General features: G+C 34.7%; 1 protein-coding gene across 1 annotated transcript in view; it reads left to right on the top strand.

Moving 5' to 3' along the window:
• STT3B (STT3 oligosaccharyltransferase complex catalytic subunit B) overlaps positions 1–21,272 on the top strand; it is a 107,117-nt gene that overhangs the window by 51,994 nt on the left and 33,851 nt on the right. The window contains exons 4-5 of the mRNA XM_041734005.1: positions 18,396–18,461; positions 20,219–20,318. Coding sequence (XP_041589939.1) covers positions 18,396–18,461; positions 20,219–20,318 — 166 coding nt within the window. The remainder of the gene's footprint in view (positions 1–18,395; positions 18,462–20,218; positions 20,319–21,272) is intronic.

The following is a 21,272-nucleotide window of genomic DNA, read 5'->3' as shown; positions in this document are numbered from 1 at the left end:
ATTTAGTTAATATTTTTGATTTTTTCTTGGCAGTTATTCTGTGACCTATGTGTTATTTAGAAGTATATTATTTATTCCTGGTTTTTTAGTTATCTTTCTGTTACTGATTTTTCGTTTGATTCCTTTCTGGGCTAAGAACACACATTATGTGACATATTCTTTAAATTTGTTAAGATATATTTTATGGCCCAGAATGTCGTTTATCTTGGCGAATATTCCATGTGGCCTTGAGAAGAATGTATATTTTCCTAGTTGTGGATGAAATAGTTTGTATTTTATTGATGATTTTGAGTTTAGCTATGTCCTTACTGATTATCTACCTGCTGCTTCTGTCTATTTCTGAGAGAGGTTTTGAAGTCTCCAGTTACAGTAGTGGATTCATCCATTTCTCCTTAAATTTCTGTCAGTTTTTTCCTCCCTTAGTTTGATGCTCTGTTGTTAGGTGCATAGACTTTAAGGATTGTTCTGTCCTCTTGGCGAATTAATCCCCTTACCATGATGTAATAACTTTTCTTATCCCTAATATCCTACTTGCTTTGATATCTAATCTGAAATTAGTATAGCTATTTCTGCTTTCTTTTGATTAGTGTTAGCTTCAATTAGTGTTAGTACGGTACATTTTTTTGCCATCTGTTTATTTTTAATCTCTGTGTTTCTTGCAGACAATATATAGTTGGGTCTTGTTTTTTGATCCACCCTCTCAATTCATTTTTTAATAGGTACATTTAGACTGTTGACATTCAGAGTGATTATTGATATAGTTTGATTAATATTTATACTATATGTGTTACTGTTTTTGTTTGTTACCCTGCTCTGTTTCTTGTTTTGCCCTTTCCCTTTTTCTGCCTCTTATGTTTTTAACCTCAACATTTTATAGGATTCCATTTTCTCTCTTAGCATATCAGTTTTTGTTTTATTTTTTGCTGTTTTAGTAGTTCTCATAGAGTTTGCAGCAGACATTTACAACTATTCAAAATTGTCTTTCAAAGAAAACTATACTACTTCACAAGTATTGGGAGTACTTTTTAATAACAAAATAATCCTGATTCTTCTCTCTTGTTCCTTGTATCATTACTGTCATTCATGTCATGCATATATAATCATATATATATGTAAGGTATACTCATTAGCGTACAGAATAGAACACAGTATTATTTTCAAAAAACTTAATGTGTTAGATCAATTAAGAAGAAATGGATTTTTTTAAAGATTTTATTTGAGAGAGGAGAGAGAGAGAGAGAGAGCATGAGTATGAGCTGGGGAGGGACAGAAGGAGAAGGAAAAGCAGACTCCCCACTGAGCAGATAGCTGGATGAGAGGCTCAATCCCAGGGCCCTGGTATCATGATCTGAACTGAAGGCAGATGCATAACTGAGCCACCCAGGCACTTGAAATAGTTTTTATTTTAACTTATTCCACCTTCAGTGCTCTTCTGTTCTTTATGTAGGTCTTAGTTTCTGATCTGTATTATTTTTCTTCTCTAAACAACTTAATGTTTATTGTAAGGCAGATGTACAGTCAACAAGTTCTCTCAATTTATTTTTGTCTGGAAAAGTCCTTATTTCTCCTTAACTTTTGAAGTATAATTTTACAGGGTACAGAATTCTGGGTTGGTGTTTTCACTCTCAGTACATGAAATATCTTATTCTATTCTATTCTTGCTTGCTTGGTTTCTGAGTAGATGTCATATAATTCTTGTCTTTGTTCCTCTCTAGGCAAAGTGTTTTTCCTCTGGATTCTTTCAGGCTTTTTTATTTTTAATTTTCTGTAGTTCGACAGAGATGTGCCTGGTACAGTGTAGTTTGATTTTTTGGCATTTTTTTCTTTAGCGCTTTAGTTTCCTGGATCTGTGGTTTGGTGTCTGACATTTGTTTGGCAAAACTTTCTGTCATTATTGTTTTGAATACTCTATTATTTCTCTCTCTTCTTCTGATGTATTAAGTAAAACGAATTGTGGTAAATAAGCCTTTAGTAATGTGGAGTTACGGTGTGTGGAGAGGGAAAGCATTCTCTAGTTGTATGATTAGGTTTAAGTCTTTTAGTAAGCTGGACTGTAAACCTTGTGTTACTCTCCTCCTCCTGCCTTAAGTCAATAGGGTGGTTAGCTAAAGCTGATCAGAGTTGTATATTTCCTCTCCCCCATGTCAGTTTCTCCAAGGACAGGCCTTGTTAAGAACAGAGTGCTCAGGCATATTTCAGAATGGTTCCTTTTTCCCTTTTTTTGTGCTGGAAACCAGAGGATTTGTCTCATATCTATGTAAGAACCTCGGAGGTAAATCCCACAGAATTGTGGGATCCTTGTATGACTGGGTCCACCCTGGACTTTTTAAGTTCCCACACTGAATTGTTCACACTGAGCTTCTAGCCATTCCTTAAACAATTCAGATTTCCCACTGTTTTCCCTTATCAGTTCCCACTGGTGTCACTCTGTTTTTGCATGTGTGTCTCTAATCTTGAGGGCAGCAATTTGTCCTCTGTCATTCCTCACAAATCCAAGAAGAGTCATTGATTTTTCAGTCTGTTCAGCTTTTTACTTTTTGTTAGGATAGAATTGTTCCTTACATTTGGAACCAGAAGTATTTTGCCAAGTTATTCTAAACTTATGTTCTTTTTAACATGTAAAAGGATGTTACTTAGTATTGGCTTCAACTTAAAACTGGCATTTGTTTGTTTATTATCTGTAGCCTATGTTCATGCTTCTTCAGTGTTGAAAAGTGCCAAAATTTTTACATGTGAATACTTCTTTATATTTTAAGTATATTTTTAGGTATCTAGGTAAATGGGAGCATTATTTTTCTCTTTAATAATTACATTCTTTTAAAATTACTTAGCTCATGGAAATTTATACTTTGGCAAGAAATCTCAGAGGAAAATGTTGTCAACAGTGTAGATTGTTGCTTGATTTCTGAGTTTCAGAAGAAAGCACCCATAGAGATGAAGATGATGACAAGCAGTAGAATGCTGCTAATGCTGCTGTAATCATCCAAAAATGTTTAAAAACAGTCTTTATTTCATGCATATGAGGGAAAACCCCACAAAATTTGGAACATCTGTTTGAGGCCTTTTAATGTATAATTTTTAATATTTTAATCTTTTTTTTTTAATATTTATTTATTTATGATAGTCACAGAGAGGGAGAGAGAGGCAGAGACACAGGCGGAGGGAGAAGCAGGCTCCATGCACCGGGAGCCTGATATGGGATTCGATCCCGGGTCTCCAGGATCGCGCCCTGGGCCAAAGGCAGGCGCCAAACCGCTGCGCCACCCAGGGATCCCTGTATAATTTTTAATATTTTAAAAGTACGTATGGATGTTGACAGATCTGATAATGTAATGCCAAGTTGAAAAATAAGTTAAGGTAGAATATGTACTGTATAATATCTTTATTTAAATTTTACACAGTACAAATCATACCATATGTTGTATACAAAAATATAGGTTATATATCCGTCATGTACAACAACTTCATGGTAGTGGTTATTCTCAGTATAGTATGATTCATTTTGAGGAAGGAGTTTTAAGAGAGGTTCAACTGTATTGGTAAAAAAAATTCAATGAAATCAAAACTAAAAGACAACCGACAGAATGGGAGAAGATATTTACAAATGACATATCAGATAAAGGGCTAATATCCAAGATCTATAAAGAACTTGTTAAACTCAACAGCAAAGAAACAAACAATCCAATCATGAAATGGGCAAAAGACATGAACAGAAATCTCACAGAGGAAGACATACACATGGCCAACAAGCACATGAGAACATGCTCCGCATCACTTGCCATCAGGGAAATACAAATCAAAACCACAATGAGATACCACCTCACACTAGTGAGAATGGGGGAAATTAACAAGGCAGGAAACCACAAATGTTGGAGAGGATGTGGAGAAAGGGGAACCCTCTTGCACTGTTGGTGGGAATGTGAACTGGTGCAGCCACTCTGGAAAACTGTGTGGAGGTTCCTCAAAGAGTTAAAACTAGATCTGCCCTACCACCCAGCAATTGCACTGCTGGGGATTTACCCCAAAGATACAGATGCAGTGAAACGCTGGGACACCTGCACCCCGATGTTTATAGCAGCAGTGCCCACAGTAGCCAAACTGTGGAAGGAGCCTCGGTGTCCATCGAAAGATGAATGGATAAAGGAGATGTGGTCTATGTATACAATGGAATATTACTCAGCCGTTAGAAACGACAAATACCCACCATTTGCTTCCACGTGGATGGAACTGGAGGGTATTATGCTGAGTGAAATAAGTCAATCGGAGAAGGACAAACATTATATGGTCTCATTCATTTGGGGAATATAAAACATAGTGAAAGGGAATACAGGGGAAAGGAGAAAAAATGAGTGGGAAATATCAGAAAGGGAGACAGAACATGAGAGACTCCTAACTCTGGGAAATGAACAAGGGGTGGTAGAAAGGCGGGTGGGGGTGACTGGATGACGGGCACTGAGGGGAGCACTTGATGGGATGAGCACTGGGTGTATTCTGTATGTTGGCAAATTGAACACCAATAAAAAATAAATATATATAAAATAAATAAAATCATCTGAAGCACATAAGCATTCTCATTTAGAAGTCTGGATGGCTCTTCTTTACTCTTCTACTATATTTTGTAATTTAAAGACACTATATCCTGGGGTGCCTGTGTAGCACAGTTGGTTAGGAATCATCTGACTATTGGTTTCAGTTTAGATTGTGATCTTGGGGATGTGAGATCAAGCCCTGCCCTGGGCTCCACACTCACTGCGGAGTCAGCCTAAGACTGACTCTCCTTCTGCACTCCCCCTAACCCCCCGCCACATGCACCCTCTCTCTCAAATAAATAAATAAATAAATATATCCTGTTTGTCAGAAATTTGAAAGCAGAAATGATGTACAGAAACTATCATCCAGATATTATTACCATTTGCTTTTTATCACTTAACTATTTTTTTATGCTTTTAAGAAACGCAAAAGTGATATTGTCTGTATACAAAGGTATTTTTATTTTGTTTTTTAGAGAGAATACGCACGCACACAAGCGGAGGCAGGAAGGGTCAGAGGGAAGGGGGAAGAGAGAATCTTAAGCAGGCTCCACACTCAGTGTAGAGCCTGGTAATGGGGCATGATCTCAGGACCCTGAGATCGTGACTTGAGCTGAAATCAAGAGTCGATTGCTCAATGGACTGAGCGCCACATAGGCGTTTAGTTCCTTTTAAAGCGTACCATGAGTCTGAGCCGTTGCAGGAGTGCCATAACTGATATCTTAATTATCTTTCAATATTTTAAAAATCTAACTTTTAAAAATCGAGACAAACTCACATAACAAAATAAAATCACCATTTCAGCCATTTTAAAGCGTACAAATTAGTGTTTTTAAGTATCTTCTATTTATATACAGAACATTTTATCACTCCCTGAAGAAACTCTGTGTTTTCCCAATTCCCTGTCTCTCCATTAATTTTAATTTCTGCCTCTACAGACTAAACCTGTTCTGGACTTTTTCATATAAGTAAAACCCACATAAAATATGTGACCTTTTTTTTTTAAATTTTTATTTATTTATGATAGTCACAGAGAGAGAGAGAGAGAGAGAGAGAGAGAGAGGCAGAGACACAGGCAGAGGGAGAAGTGGGCTCCATGCACCGGGAGCCCGATGTGGGATTTGATCCCGGGTCTCCAGGATCGCGCCCTGGGCCAAAGGCAGGCGCCAAACCGCTGTGCCACCCAGGGATCCCCAATATGTGACCTTTTACATGTGGCTTCCATTCATGTAGCATAATCATTCATGTTGACACGAATAAATATTTCATTCCTTTTAACTGGCCAAATCATTATAGGAGTATACTGAATTTTTTTTAGGCATCATAAGTTGATGGGACATTTGAGTTGTTCTCACATGTTATTATGAATAGTCCTGCTAACAACATTGTGTACAAGTATTTGTGTGGATGTATGTTTTCATTTCTCTTTTGTATATCTAAGAGTGAAATTGTTGGTTCATATGGTAACTCTGTGTAGACTTTCTGACAAACCCCAAGACTGTTTGCCACACAGGATTGCACCATTTTACATTCCTATCAACAATGTAGGAAGGTTTTAATTTTTATGAATTCTTGCCAATACTTACGTTTTTCCTGTATGTGTGTGTTTTTAATATATCACCTAAGGTATGAGGTTGACTCATGGTTTCTTTTTCTTATGGTAAAATACACATAAAACTTAACCATTTGTAAGTATAGAGTTCAGTGATGTTAAATACACTCACCATCACTACTATCCAACTCCATAGCTTTCACCTTAATGATACTTGAAACTATATCCATTAAACAATAACTCCCCATTCTTCCCTCTCCCATCCCCTGATAACCACCATTCTACTTTTGGCTCTGTGCTTTTGATTACTCTAAGTATCTCCTATAAGTGGAATTACATAGTTTTTGTTTTTTGTTACTGGCTTGTTTCACTTATGTCCTCAGGGTTCATATGTGTTGTAGCATGTCAGAATTTCCTTCTTTTTTTTAAGGCTGAATAACATTCCATTCTGTTAATATGCCACATTTTGTTTATCCATTCATCTGTTGATGGTCATGTGGGTTGCTTTTGTATTTTAACTATTGTGAATAATGTTGCTGTGAACATGGGTGTATGGATATCTATGAGAACGTGTTCTCAGTTCTTTGGGGTATGTACCCAGAAGTGAAATGCCAGGTCATGTGATAATTCTATTTCCATTTTTTTAAAGAAATGCTATTCTGTTTTCCATTGCCACTGTACCAATTTACATTCCCATAGCAGTACAAGTTCCAGGTTTTCCACATCCTTGTCAGTACCTGTTTTTTCTTTCTTTTCTTTTTCTTTTTGGATAGTAGCCATCTTAATGGGTATGAGATGGTATCTCATTGTAGTTTTGATTTGTACTTCCCTGGTATCTAATGATGTTGAACATCTTTGCGGTTAAAAGACCATTTGTATATCTAGCAAAATGTATAAAATCCTTTGCCCATTTTTGAATCAGGTTTTTGTTGTTGTTGTTGATCAGTTTTAGTAGATCTCTATTCTCAATATCAATCTATTATAAAATGCATGACTTCTGAATATTTTCTCCCATTCTGTGAGTTGCCTTTTTTTACTCTATGATAATGTCTTTTGACAATTTTTAATTTTCCATAAAGTCCAATTTGTCTTTCTTTTGTTGCTATTCCTTTTGTGTCTTATCTGAGAAATCATTGCCAAATTTAATGTGATGAAACTTTTACCCTGTGTTTTCTTCTAAGGGTTTTAGGTCTCATGTTTAAATCTTTTTAAGTTAATCTTGTATATGATGTTAGGTAATGGTTCAGCTTCATTATTTTGCACAAATGTCCAGCTTCCCCAATATCATTTATTGAAGATTGTCCTTCATTGAATGATCTTGGCACCCTTGTTGAAAATCAGGAAATGTGTCTGGCTTTAATCTTTTTCAAGATACTTCTGGGTATTAGGGGTCTTTTGAAATTCTGTATGAATTTTAGAATGGGTTTTTCTGCAAAAAATGTCATTGGGATTTTGAATCAAATTATAATGATTTCGTAGATCACTTTGAGTACGATAGGCATCTTAATACTGTCTTCCAATTCATGAACAAACATGGGATGTGCTTTTATTTATGTGTTTAAACTTTTTACAGCAGTATTTTAGAGTTTTCATTGTTGTAAGACTCTTAACCTCAGTGGTTAATTCATAAGTAGTATTCTTTTCAATGCTATTGAAATTGAAATTTTTTCAAAAATTTTCTTTTCAGATTGTTTATTGTTGGCATATAGAAATACACCTGATATTTGTTGATTGACTTTGTATTCTGCTACTTAGCTGAATTCATTTATTAGGTCTGATAGTTTTTGTATATGTATGGAATCTAGGGTTTTCTACATGTAAGATCATGTTATCTGCAAACAGGAATTGTTTCACTTCTTTGTAATTTGGGTGCCTTTTCTTTTTCTTGCCTGATTTGACTCTTGAACAACACAGATCTGAACTGTATGGATCCACCTTAGGTGGATTTTTTTCAAGGTATACAGTACAATATAAATGTATTTTCTCTTCCTTACAATTTTAAAAATATTTTCTTTGGCTTTATTTTAAGAATACATTATAAAATACATGAAACATACAAAATATGTGTCAATCAACTGATTATGTTAGGGGTGAGGTTCCAGTCTACAGCAGGCTATTAGTAGTTAAGTTTTTGGGAGTCTGAAGTTATATGCAGATTTGCAACTGTGTGGGGATCAGTGCCCCTAACCTCTGCATTATTAAGGGCCAACTATACTGTGTTGAATAGAAGTTGGAAAAGTGAGCCTTGTCTTGTATCTCTGATCTTACAGGAAAAATGTCAGTCTTTCACCATTGAGTATATTTGCTGTGGCTTTTTCACATATAGCATTTATATTATGTATTGTATATTAACATAATGTTACTAAATATGTAATATATATTATTGTGTAATATTTTGTATATTAATATTTTAAAATGTATTTTTAAAAGATTTATTTTAAAGATTTTATTTATCCTTTTTTTAAAAGATTTATTTATTCATGAGAGAGAGAGAGAGAGAGAGAGAGAGGCAGAGACATAGGCAGAGGGAGAAGCAAGCTCTCCTCAGGGAGCCCAATATGGAATAAATCTTTAAAAAAATAAAAAGAAACATGGAGGTGCTTGGGTGATTCAGTTAGTTAAGCATCTGCCTTCAGCTCAGGTCATGATCTCAGGGTCCTGGGATTGAGCTCCCTGAGGGAGGAAGTCTACTTCTCTTTCTGCTTCCCCTCTACTCATGCACACATGTACACGCACTCTGTCAAATAAATAATCTTTTTAAAAAAATAAATCTCCTTGGTTGGGGGGAGGAGGAGGGCACGGAGAAATGTGGTCTTTTTTTCCTGAAGTAATAGAGTTTTTTTTTCCTATATCTATATCAGTAAAGTAATAAATTTCCTAGGTGTGTCCAAAAGCTGACCTTTCTGGTTATGTTCATCCTTTTCAACATGTAGATTGATACTATTTCTGAGAAGTGTGTTTGTTGTTTGTTTTTAAGATTTTATTTGAGAGAGAGTTTGCAGGTACATATAAGTGGGGGTGGGGTGCAAAGGGAGAGGGAGAAGCAGACTCCCTGCTGAGCTCCATCATTCCCAGGACTAAGCCATCCAAGTACCCCTCTGAGAAGTTACTCTTTTTTTTTTTTTTTTAAATTTTTATTTATTTATTCATGAGAGACACAGAGAGGCAGAGACACAGGCAGAGGGAGAAACAGGGCCCCTACAGGGAACCCGATGCGGGACTCAATCCCAGGACCCCAGGATCACAACCTGAGCCAAAGGGAGACACTCAACCAATGAGCCACCCAGGTGCCCTTGTCAAATATTGTTTCTTAATAAAAGTTCTTCCAGAGAAGGAATATGAAGCAACAAAGTTCTCAATAATTTAAATTTCTTGCTTATAATAAAGCATTTTGAATACAAAGTTTACGTCATCATTAGTTGAATAAATGGAGTTTAAAGTTTTGGTTTAAGTCTGAGTCCTACAAATATGTCAACTCCTTATGACTGTAACTCATCATCAAAAATAGAATCATCCCTATTTCAGTGAACTCACAGACTAATGAGAAAGAAGGTTAATAGTAGGATTCAATTCTTTGAGGTTATTAGGATGATGGGGTGTTAGATGTTGCTGAGGCAGTACTACTATACAGGGTCACTAACTCAGCAGGTGAGTATCAGGGGAGGAGGGTTTCTCAGAGATGGGAATCAGTGATGCAAAGGAACTGGTGGGAAAGAAGTGCTATAGCTCTTTACTGAGCCTTTTATGGCAATTCACAGGAAGCTCCTTCTCTTCCTACCATTACCTTGCCAAAAGCAGTGCTCTGTGGCATATAATGTGCACCTGAGAAGTTATTCTTAATTGTAGTTTTAAATATCATTTTGTCTCACTGTTTTTCTTGGATTTCCTTGGATTTTCTAAGTGTCTTCTATATCATTTTATGATCCTTTTCCTTTCTCTCAGGTGTTTTCATTTCTCATAACATGCTGCTGAATTTAGTTTTTAGTATTCTGTTGTGGATTTTTGCATCAATGTTCATAGGTGGTAACTGATCAGTAGGTTTTCTTGTAGTGTTTTCATCTGACTTTGATATCAGGGTAATGCTGGCTTGATAGAATGAATTAGGAACGCTTTCATATTCTTCAGTTTTGTTTTGTTTTTTAAATTTTTATTTATTTATGATAGTCACAGAGAGAGACACAGGCAGAAGGAGAAGCAGGCTCCATGCACCGGGAGCCTGATGTGGGATTCGATCCCGGGTCTCCAGGATCGCGCCCTGAGCCAAAGGCAGGCGCTAAGCCGCTGCGCCACCCAGGGATCCCTATTCTTCAGTTTTTAAAGAAAAGTTTGAGAATTGATATACATTCTGTTAATGTTTTATAGAATTTACCAATGAAGCCATCAGGTCCCAGGCTTTTCCTTGTTGAAAGTTTTGATTACTGATCCAGTCTCTTTATTGGTTACAGGTCTGTTGAGATTTTCTGTTTCTGCATGAATTTAGTATTGGTAGGTTTTATATTTATAGGAATTTGTCCCATGTCATCTAGGTTATTTAATTTGTTGGAATACAGTTACTCATAGCACTCTTACAAGTCTTTTATTTTCACTTCTGTTATTGATAATCAGATTTCTTCCCATTGTGGTCAGAGAATATACTTTCTATGATATCTGTCTCTTTAGAATTAATTTGTGGCCTATAACATATGATCTATCCTAGAGAATGTCCATGTGCACTTGAGAAGAATGCGTATCCTGATCTTATTGTGTCTAGTTGGTCTATTTTGTGAAGTCCTCTGAAGTCGTCTTATGTCTAGTTCTACCAGCTATTCAGAGTGGGGTACTGAAGTCTCTAATATAGAATTGTTTCTTTCTTAATTTCTGTCAGTTTTGCTTCATATATATTGATAGTCTGTCATTAAGTGTCTAAATGTTATAATTGTTGTACTTGTAGTACTGAAAGTTTTATTAATATATATTGTCCTGTTTTGTCTTGCAAAAGTTTTTTGAGTTAAAGTTTCTTGTGTCTGACATCAGTATAGTTAACTGTTCTCTTTTAGTTACTATTTGCATGGAATGTCTTTTTCCATCCTTTAACTTTGAATATATTTGTGTCTTTAGATCTAAAGTGAATGCCTGAGCATATAATTGGACCATGTGTTTTTATCCAATCTACCAGTCTCTGTCTTTTGATTGGAGAGTTTAACTTAAAGCCATTTACATTTAAAGTGATTCCTGATAAGAAAGATCTTATTTCTGTCACTTTGCATTTATTTTCTATATGCCTAGTAGCTTTTCTGTCCCTTATCTCCTTTATTACTGTCTTTTGTGTTTAGTTGATTTTTTTGTAGTGAAATGTTTAAATGCCTTTCTCATTTCCTTTTGGTCTATATTGTATTGCTGTTTTCTTTGTGGTTACCATGCAGTATACATTTAGCATTCTATTATGCTCTTCAGTTTATCCTAGCTCATCTTCAATAGTACATAAAAAATCTTCCTTGCAACTCTGTTCTTACCTTTTTGATTGTTGATGTCACAGAATTAGATTTTTATACGTGTGTGTGTGCAGAAATGTAAACTAATAATTTTAATTGTATTTAAGTATGTAGAAGACTAAATTTAGAGTTATAAATCAAAGTTAAAATAATGCTAGTTAGCTTTTAAACACTAGTAATTTTGGTTTGTTTGGATACTTGGGGTCTTTTGTATTTCTCTATGAATTCCATTAGTTCTCCATTACAACATTTTTTTTTTAAGTGCCGTAATTTTTTTTTTATTAATTCAACATATTTTTGTAGAACACGGTGTGGTACTGGTGCTGTTTTGTATGTTGATTATACAGAGTTAAATGAAGTTGATGAGCAGTTAGGGGAATTATCAGTATCCTATTGCTTTTCAGAATGATAGCATAATAGAATAATAAAGCATCCTCACTAAGGACTAAAAGATTATTTTGTGAGTTTTTCCTTTGTTCTGTTTTTTAAACCAACATATTTAAAATAAGTTAGGTTTAAAGTAAAAGCAGCTCCAGTATTTGAAATGAGGAGTTTGTTTGGAGTTCTGGCATAAAGATTCATTTTCTGATTTGTGGTAAGGTGTTTGACACTTAATCTCATTCACTATTCTTATAAATATAAAAAATGTTTTAGCTACAGAGTTGCAGTAGATAATTACATTTACTTCAAGTTTGATCTTTACCAATTGAAAGTAAAAATAATAACAGCTCTGACTACTATGAAAAGTTTTTTGTACCCAAATGACTTTATGAAGTTGAAAACATTTTCTGTGTAATCTCTAAAACGTAAATGTAACTTGTCTACTAATTCCTCGTCTGGTGTATGTAATTTTAAACCAATTGCTTAATGCCTCTTACAAGTTAGGTCTTTAAATTTTTTAAGATAAAGTACTCTGTTTTCAAAGCACTGTTTCCAGACATTTTTGAATATGCTTTTAGATTTGTGTTCTGTAGTTTCTAATCTTTTTTTGTCAGTATCAAGTGGTTAAAAAGTAGAGTCTTTGGAGCCAAACTGCCATGGTCTGGTTTCCTCTTTCCTGACTTCAGTTTCTATTGTGAGGAGTTGTTTAAACCACCCCCGTGTCTATTAAATCAACTATTAAATGGAAGTTATAAAGGTACCTATCTTATGTGGTTTAAGTAAGTTAATGTATAAAACATTGTAGGAACACAGAAATTGATGTGTACCTGTTTGTGCTGTTGTTAACCACTCACCAACAATAGAACCGATACAGATAAAATAGTAGTGGGAACAGTAGTATCATTGCCTCCTATAGAATTTTTTTAAGGATTTCTCCTCTGTCTTTGCAATCATTCCTCTCCTTAACCCATATTTCTTGCAACCACAGATCTGATTTCTATCTTACATATCTTTGGGAGTTTCTTTTCCATAATGCTGTGTTGTAGAAACATACAGTAAGGGGGGTGACCCTTTATGTATGGCTTACTTCACTTAGCATAAGACTTTAGACAGTCATCCATGTTGTTGCATTTTTTACTAGTTTGTTACTTTTTATTGCTGAGTAGTATGTGTGTACTATATGAGTATACTATAGCTTATTTTATTTTTCAATTTTTGGCATTTATGAATAAAGTGGTTATAAATATTTGCATACAGTTCAGCATATGGGCATATATTAGTATTCCTTTTGGACAAATGCCTAGGTGTGTGGGGTTGCTAGTTTGTAAGATAAGTACATGTTTAATTTTATAACAACTACAAAAATGTTATTTTTCATTCTCTCAACCAAAATGTGAGGCATTGCATTTACCAGCATGTGATATGTTCAGATTTTTAAATTTTAGCCATTCTAGTAGGTATATAGTGGTATCTCATGATTTTAATTTGCTTTTCTCCAGTGACAAACAATTGAGCATATTTTCATATGCTTATTACCCAATTCTGATTCTTCTCTGGTGAAATGGCTCTCTTCAGACCTTTTGCCTGTTTTGGTTGGGTTGTATTCTTATTATTGGGTTCTAAGAGTTCTTTGTATATGTTGGAAATAAGTTCTCTATTAGATGTGTGTTGAGCAAACATTTGCTCCTAGTCTGTAGCTTGTCTTATTTTTTTTAACAATATCTTTCTATGAACAGAAATTAAAATATTGTTTTCTTGCCTGATGATATTGTTTGGAACTTCTAACATACGTAGTGTTCAGTAGAAGCATTAAAAATGCACATCCTTTCCTTCCTGATTTTAAAGGGAAAGCATTCAGGCTGTCACCATTAAGTATGATGTTAGTTATATTTTTTTAATTGATGTCCTTTATCATGGCTTAAGGAAGTTTTCTTGTATTTTCAGTTTAAGAATTTTTATTATCAATCAGTGTTAGATTTTGTCAGTAGTTTTTTGTGTCTATAGAGATGATTATATGGTTTCATTCTTAATTATATTACTTCAAGTTTCTCTTACTTCAATACTATTGACATTTGGGGGTAATACATTTGTGTTATAGAGTATCCAGCAGCATCCCTTACCCCTCTACACCCTAGATGCCAAGAGTAAATTCTCCCTATTCCTCAGTTGGGAACCATTGCATTAATTTTTTTTTTTTTCAGATGTTAAAACAACTTTGAATTCATGCAATCAATTCCACTTGTGACACATAATCCTTTTTTTCTATTGGTGGTTTTGTGTTTATATTTTCTTAAGAGTTTTTTTTATCTATATCCATGAGGGATATTAACTCATGTTTTCTTGTGATGCATTTGTCTGGCTTTTGTTTTTGTTTTTGTTTTTTTATCTTTTTTTAAAGATTTTATTTATTTGAGAGAGCATGTTCTCACAAGAGCACAAGCAGGGGAGGGGCAGAAGGAGAAAGAGAAGCAGATTTCCTACTGATGAGGGAGCCCCAATGATAGGGGCTCAATCCCAGGACCCTAGGATCACAACCTGAGCTGAAGATAGCCGCTTAACCAAGTGAGCCACCCAAGTGCTCCGGTCTAGCTTTGATATGAGGGTTATACTGAGCTCCTAAAATAAGTTTAGGGAAGTGTTTCCTTCTCCTTTGTTTTCTGAAAGAATTTTTATAGGATTTGGTATTGTGTCTCAACCTGGGATGATTTTTAAAGACTAATTCAATTTTTATTGACATAGTTCTGTTCTGATTTTGTTTCTTTATGAGTAATTTGGTGAAGTATTTATTGAAATTTTTCATTTTATGTAAATGATCTGATCTGTTGGCACAAATTATTCATCATACTCCTTTATAATTCTTTGAATTTTTGTGCAATCTATAGTGATGTTACCTCTCTTATCCTAGTATTGGTCATTTATATCATTTTTCTTGGTCAGTCTAGTTAAAGTTTATCCAGCTTTTGGTTTCATTTATATTTCTCTGTGTTTGTTTTCTATTTCATTGAATTCTTGACTTTTATTATCTACTTTGTATCTGGTTTGCTCCTTTATAGCTTCTTGAGGTTGAAGCCCAAGTTACTTTAGCTATTTCTGTTTTTCTGATATGAAATTTAAATTATACTTTCATCATTGCTTTAGCTATACTCTGTATATTTCAGTATGTTATATTCTCATTGTTATGGAGTTAAAATTTTTTTCTAATTCTTGATTTCTTCTTTGACCCATGGGTTCTTTAGAAATGTGTAGTTTAATTTCCTAATATTTGGGAATTTCTCAGGCATTTTTTTCTCTTGATTTCTAGTTCCATTGTTGAAGAATTCTAATTTAGGAGTTTTAATATTAACATGTCAAAGACTGAGTTAAAAAGCCCTCTATCCAAACCTACCTACCATCTGTTGGCCTTCCTCCTCCCCACTGATGGGTAGGTAGTACCTCAAGGTAGGAAACTAGGAGTTCTCAGCTTCTTTTTCTGCACTACTCTCAAATTTTAGTAGTTCACCAAAAAAAAAAAAAAAAGGTTGATTTGGCCCTTGAACATAGCCTCTCTTTTATATTGACATTCATACTATTGTAAGTTTGGACTCAACCCTCAGTCATATACCAGCTTTTGGACTTGTATTTCTGTTACCAGCGGCATCAGGATCTGTAAGGACATTATGCCACTCAGTGTCTGTACCCACCATGTGGTCTCTGTCATATTGTGCTTTGACTGTAGTCCTTGCTTTAGTGTCGTACCTTTCTAGTTGAGCATGACTGAGTTCTAATTTGTGTGTCCAATATATCCTCGTAGAGTTTTATATATATTAGTAAACAGCAGAATTTGTTTGATTCAGAGTATAAATTCTTTCCTCATTCTCTCGCAGCCTTTATAATTGGTTTTAGAGTTTGAGGAAATTTCAGGGTGTGGACTGTATTTAACAATTATAAGTATATTTTGTTTTTTGTTAATAGATTGTAGCAGGACTGGGCCCAATCATTTACAGTAAATAAGAGGAGTCTTATAAAAACAAGTATTAACTGCGGTAGAAGAGTAATACAGAAGGAAACTATATGATATGTTATGGCTGAGGGAAAATACCTAAGGAAGCAGAAACTTATAGAAAGAATTCAGATTTCATTCAAGAGGGTGTGATTCAGCCCACCGATACCAGTGAAGTTTGATGATTAGGCTAGCCTAGAGCTGCTTTGGAGCTGCCTGATAGGCAATTGACCACTCTCCGGAGTTGAGGCATTTAGGAGTGGGGAGCTGGTGACCTGAAGCCTGGTGTACAGTGGGAGTCTACGTACAGCAGGGGCAGGAAGCTTTTAGACTGTGTATGGGGCTTTGGGTACCATGTCAAGAGGACTGCAGAAAAGTTATTACTAGACCAAGGCTGCAAAGTCACAGGACTGTGTTCTGGGCCCATGGCTAGGGTCAGCACCACCAGATGTTCTCACACCCATACCACCAACGCCAGCCTATATTGGAAATGATTGGGGAGGCTCTTCTGGAGTGTTCCTTCAGCACCCCTCTACCGAGGAAACATCATACTCACTTGAAAGGAGAAGTACTTAGAAATGCTTTGGTTTACCATAGAACATATATATTGAAGGGTGCATTTGGAGCTAAGAGGCAATAAAATGGGAACCGACTCACAAATATAAAGCACTGAATGGTCATTTGCAAGCTTTTCTTGCTAACATTTTGTCTTTTCTACCTTCAGTTCACTGGTTAGCCTGTCGTTTTTTCCCTCAGTTACTAGGTAGAATCATTTTTTTTCTTTTCTTTTCTATCGATCTACCTGCCATAGTCTTCTATGACCCCTTTCTTGGGATTCCTTTTTGTTTCTGGTGCATCTCATTCTCTGAGGACACTGTCTTCTAGTCTTTCCATTTAGAATTAGGCCTTTCTGGGGCACCTGGGTCGTTCAGTCAGTTAAGTGGCTGCCTTCAGCTCAGGTCACAATTCCAGGTCCTGGGGTCAAGGAGCCCCATGTCCTAGGGCTCCTTGCCTGACAGGAAACCTGCTTCTACCTCTGCCCCCCACTCATGTTCTGTCTCTCTCTCAAATAAATAAAATCTTTAAAAAAAAGAATTAGGCCTTTTTGAAGATTCTTTTCTTTCCCATTTTCCTGGTAGCTACTTTCCTTTCTAAAAATCATCTTTGATCTCTCTAATTTGTCTTCTGGTCCCTGTGATTTTGGCATTGGCACTTGGTTCCAACTCTCACCTCTCTACTCTCTAGAGATGGAGTATCAAAGGAATAATTTCTAATCAGCCTTGGAAAATTTTTTCACTTTTTAAAAGGTCAGTATTTTAATACACTGCCTTCCCTATTCACATTTTAGCATGGATCAAACTGGTTTCAATGGGGGAAGGTGGTTGTGTTTTGTCACACATATATATACTTTGTTTTGTCACACATATATATACTTTGATGTTGAATTCAAAACAGTCTTTCACTAGTCTAATAGAAGTCAGCCTGATAGTATCTTTAAGTGCTATAAACTAGGAATGTTTTCTGTTTCCTTGCTCTCCCCCTCCTTTCATTGCTGTGGGGTGTGTGTGTGTTTGCTTTACAGTTCCCCCAAAGATTACATGTCACCTGTAGTTTGTTTTAATGTACCAGAGGAGGCTCATTTTTAAAGTAAATTTCTTGAAATCAGGTATATATGTTTTAAATAAAGATGACCTTTTGTTGTTGGCATAAATAAGTATTTAGAACTTGTGTTTTTTTTTTCTGAACCAAATGATTATTTTTAGAGGAACATATAAACTTATCTGGGAATTATTTCTTTGTTTTGTTTTGTTTTTTTTTTTCTTCATTTTTTAGACAGTAGGGATTTGTCATTTTTTTTTAATGTTTCATTGATTTCAAATTCCCTTTCTGGTTTGGAGTAATTGAGAATTTTGCTGACATATCCAAGAAATTATTTTAGGGCTACCAATTTCTTGATATAGATTATTATTTATTGATTATTATTGATATTGGTTATGGCACATAAAAATTCGTAAATGATAGGTTTTCAAAAATGGATGCTCATAATTTGAATTATCTGTGAGATGTATATAGTCAAATGAAGAAAAATTAGATTAAGGTGTTACGCCTAAGAAAACCAACCAAATGTAAAAATGTAGATTTGCTGAACAAGTTTATTTAGTTAAAATCTCAATTTGTTATTATTTTAAAATAGAAAATAAAATAGAAAAATATAATTTTACTTCTGTTAGAAAGATGATTCTTTTTACTGAAAACTGTGTAACAGAAAAATCAGGGCTGTTTATAAAATGCCTGACTGTTGCCCAGTGTTCTAAATCCATATATTAAGTGAATCTGAATATCTGAATAACAACCACAACTGCTGTATTTCTTTTTTTAATTTATAACGTTGGATTTTTGTAGTGCAAGTGTACTAAACACTTTTTTTTTTTTTTTTAAATTTGGCAGGCACATTTATAAACATTTGCTTGTTTGTTTTTTAGGTAAAATCTGTAAAAACTGGGTCAGTTTTTTGGACAATGTGCTGCTGCTTATCGTATTTCTATATGGTAAGAAGTCATATTTTAAATTCTGTGAGGTCTAGCAAGTCTTTGGTAGTTAGACCAATTCATCTTCTTCATCATTTTCCTCTCATTTGGGCTCGTTCTCCACTTCTTTTCCCCTGAAATCTTTAGGATCTTAATTTTGTTTAATGTATTCCCATTCATTACTGCCATTCTTTTCTTTACCCCTATCCTTGGGGTGTGTATCAACTCTTGTTTTAATGGGGAGGGCTAATACTCAACCCCTCAAATACAATATTTGCAACAAGTGAAACAAAATTTTTTTTTTCGGATGTATAACTTTACCTGAATAATGTTCCTGTCCTCCAGATAAACTACCTACATACTTTTTTCATTAGATTACTTCAGATTGGCGTTCAGAATTACTTTTTCATTCTCCTGCCTTTTTCCCCGTACCACAGCCTATAGAGTAATCTTGTGCTGAAAATTAGTGATAATTTTAGGTAAGCTTTTTTTCTGTTTTTAAATAAATTTCATGGAATTTATGCATCCAAATTCCATGCCCCTTTTAAAATGGTTAAAGCCTGGGACACATTCTGTGCAGTTTTCCCAAGTAATAGCAAACTCATTCTCTTTGAAGCTTGCATTTAAATTTTGAAGGTAATTTGGAAATTCTTCAGGTAGGACTGGTGCTCAATCAGAGTAACGTTATTTTTGGTGCAAAATAGCATGTGACTGAAGCAATAAACTGATTTTCTTATATGCATTGTACAGTGCAGGTAGTTCATTACAAAATGAACTTCTAATTACAAAATGGTCATGAGATTATTTCAGACAAGGGCAGCATAGTTACAATATATATGTTAACATTTAGTCTCTTAATGTGACTATTGGTAAAATGGTTCTTTTAAGCTTTTAATTATTAGAGCACATCTAAAACTTTGATCTTCAAAAGAGTTTATTGCCTATTGAATATACTCAAAAACATAATACTCTTGGTTGAGAACAAACATCTTTAGAGTCTTTATTAATTTAGACCAGAATAGTGGTGGCTGGCTGACTCAGTTGGTAGAACACGTGACTCTTGATTTCAGGGTCTTGAGTTCAAGCCCCACTTTAGGCATATAGCTTACTTTAAAAAAATAATAATCACATAAAAAATTAGACCAGAACATACTCAGCTATTCTGATTAAGTAGAATATTCTATATTTAAGATACATGTTAAACATTAAAATGGAATCTTGATTTGTAATCCGTTAGTAGGGAATAATTTATACTCAAGGTAGCACCTTTTATTTTGAGCATCTCAAAGAATATCAAGATTATATGAGTGTTCCTTGTAGTTCAGTTGTTGACTGGTGCTAACATTCATTGTTCTTATTCTCGGTCAAGCTTCTTGAAATGTACTTTCAAAAATGGGTGAAATAAAAACCTTTTTTTTTCTTTTAAAAAATTATGAACTATATCCTAAGAATCTTTATCTTCATGAAAGACTTTTTACTATCAACTCACAAATTATAATGTTCTCAGTGTTCTTATTTAGTTTAATTTGACCATTTCTCCAGTGAATATAGAAAAGCATATTGGATTTATGGGATTGTGTTATTTTAATAATCAATAAAGATAAGTAGAGATAGGTTTTTGTTAGGTAATGTAAATCAATTTTTCGTATATCTCACAACTGCTGAGAATCCTAGGGTTTATGTTTGTTCATTATATGTTTAGATTGTCATGACAAGACTTACCTATATTTAAAAGCAGATATCTTAAATTATTTAACTTTGCATTTCTTAACTCCTAGGTCTCTGCTTGGGGTGGCTATGTGTTTATTATCAACCTTATTCCACTGCATGTATTTGTGTTGTTACTGATGCAGAGATACAGCAAAAGAGTCTACATAGGTAAGTGATTTCACTTGAAATTTCATCTTCTAAGAGATGTTTCCTTTATATTCTTTTCATTGAGCAGCCACTTCTGTTTGGGTGTGTTACCCATAAGAAGGTAAAAATAATTTTATATATTTTTTTGCTTTTTCTGTATTAATAAGGTTGGTCACGTATTTTTACCCAAGTGCATTGTTACCAATTTTTCCTTGTTGAGTTTTTGCTTGGTTTTTGTAGAAATTAGTCTACATAATATTTGTCAGCCCAGCCCAGACTTTTTTTTTTTTTGGTAGAATGGGCTTCTATTATGAAAATCATTCACATATACGTATTATTCAAATTCAGCGTAGTCAGGAGATTGAATATTCTCAAAATAAACAGTTTAATAAACCTTTGAAAGCTCTCTCTGTGTAATATATGGTAATCTTAGTCCATTTGGGCTGCTAAAACAAAATACTACAGAATTTGTAGCATATAAACAACAGAAATTTCTCACAGCTTTGGAGGCTGTAAAGTCCCAAGACTAAGGTTCCAGAATGGTCAGACGTTCTTGTGAGGGCTCCCTTCCTGGTGCATAGCTGATAACCTTTTTGCTTTGTCCTTATATGGTAAAAGGGATGATCTAGTTCTCCAGACAGCTTTTGAAAGGGTACTAGTCCCTGAACCCACACTACCTTATTACCTCCCAAAGGCTACTTCCTAATACTGTCACCTTGGGCATTAGGTTTTAAACTTAATAATTTTGGAGGGACACAAACAGACAATAGCATAGACTGAGTCTTTTTCCTATGAAATCTTTATTTTCTCTCTAGGTTTTAAAACATGTCTTCTGAATAAGATGCCTAGTGATAGATGTTGTCTCAAATCTTAGAGCTCATTTTCTATGAAGGCTGAACTTTTATGGATTGAATTAATCAGAGAGAAGTTGTGGTCTGAACCCAATGTCTTAATAAAATAATACAATCTCATTAT

This window comes from Vulpes lagopus, chromosome 19 (genome assembly GCF_018345385.1).
Source record: "Vulpes lagopus strain Blue_001 chromosome 19, ASM1834538v1, whole genome shotgun sequence".
Classification (NCBI taxonomy): domain Eukaryota; kingdom Metazoa; phylum Chordata; class Mammalia; order Carnivora; family Canidae; genus Vulpes; species Vulpes lagopus.
Note: the sequence above shows the minus strand (reverse complement) of the source record. Positions and strands in the feature narration are given on the sequence as shown.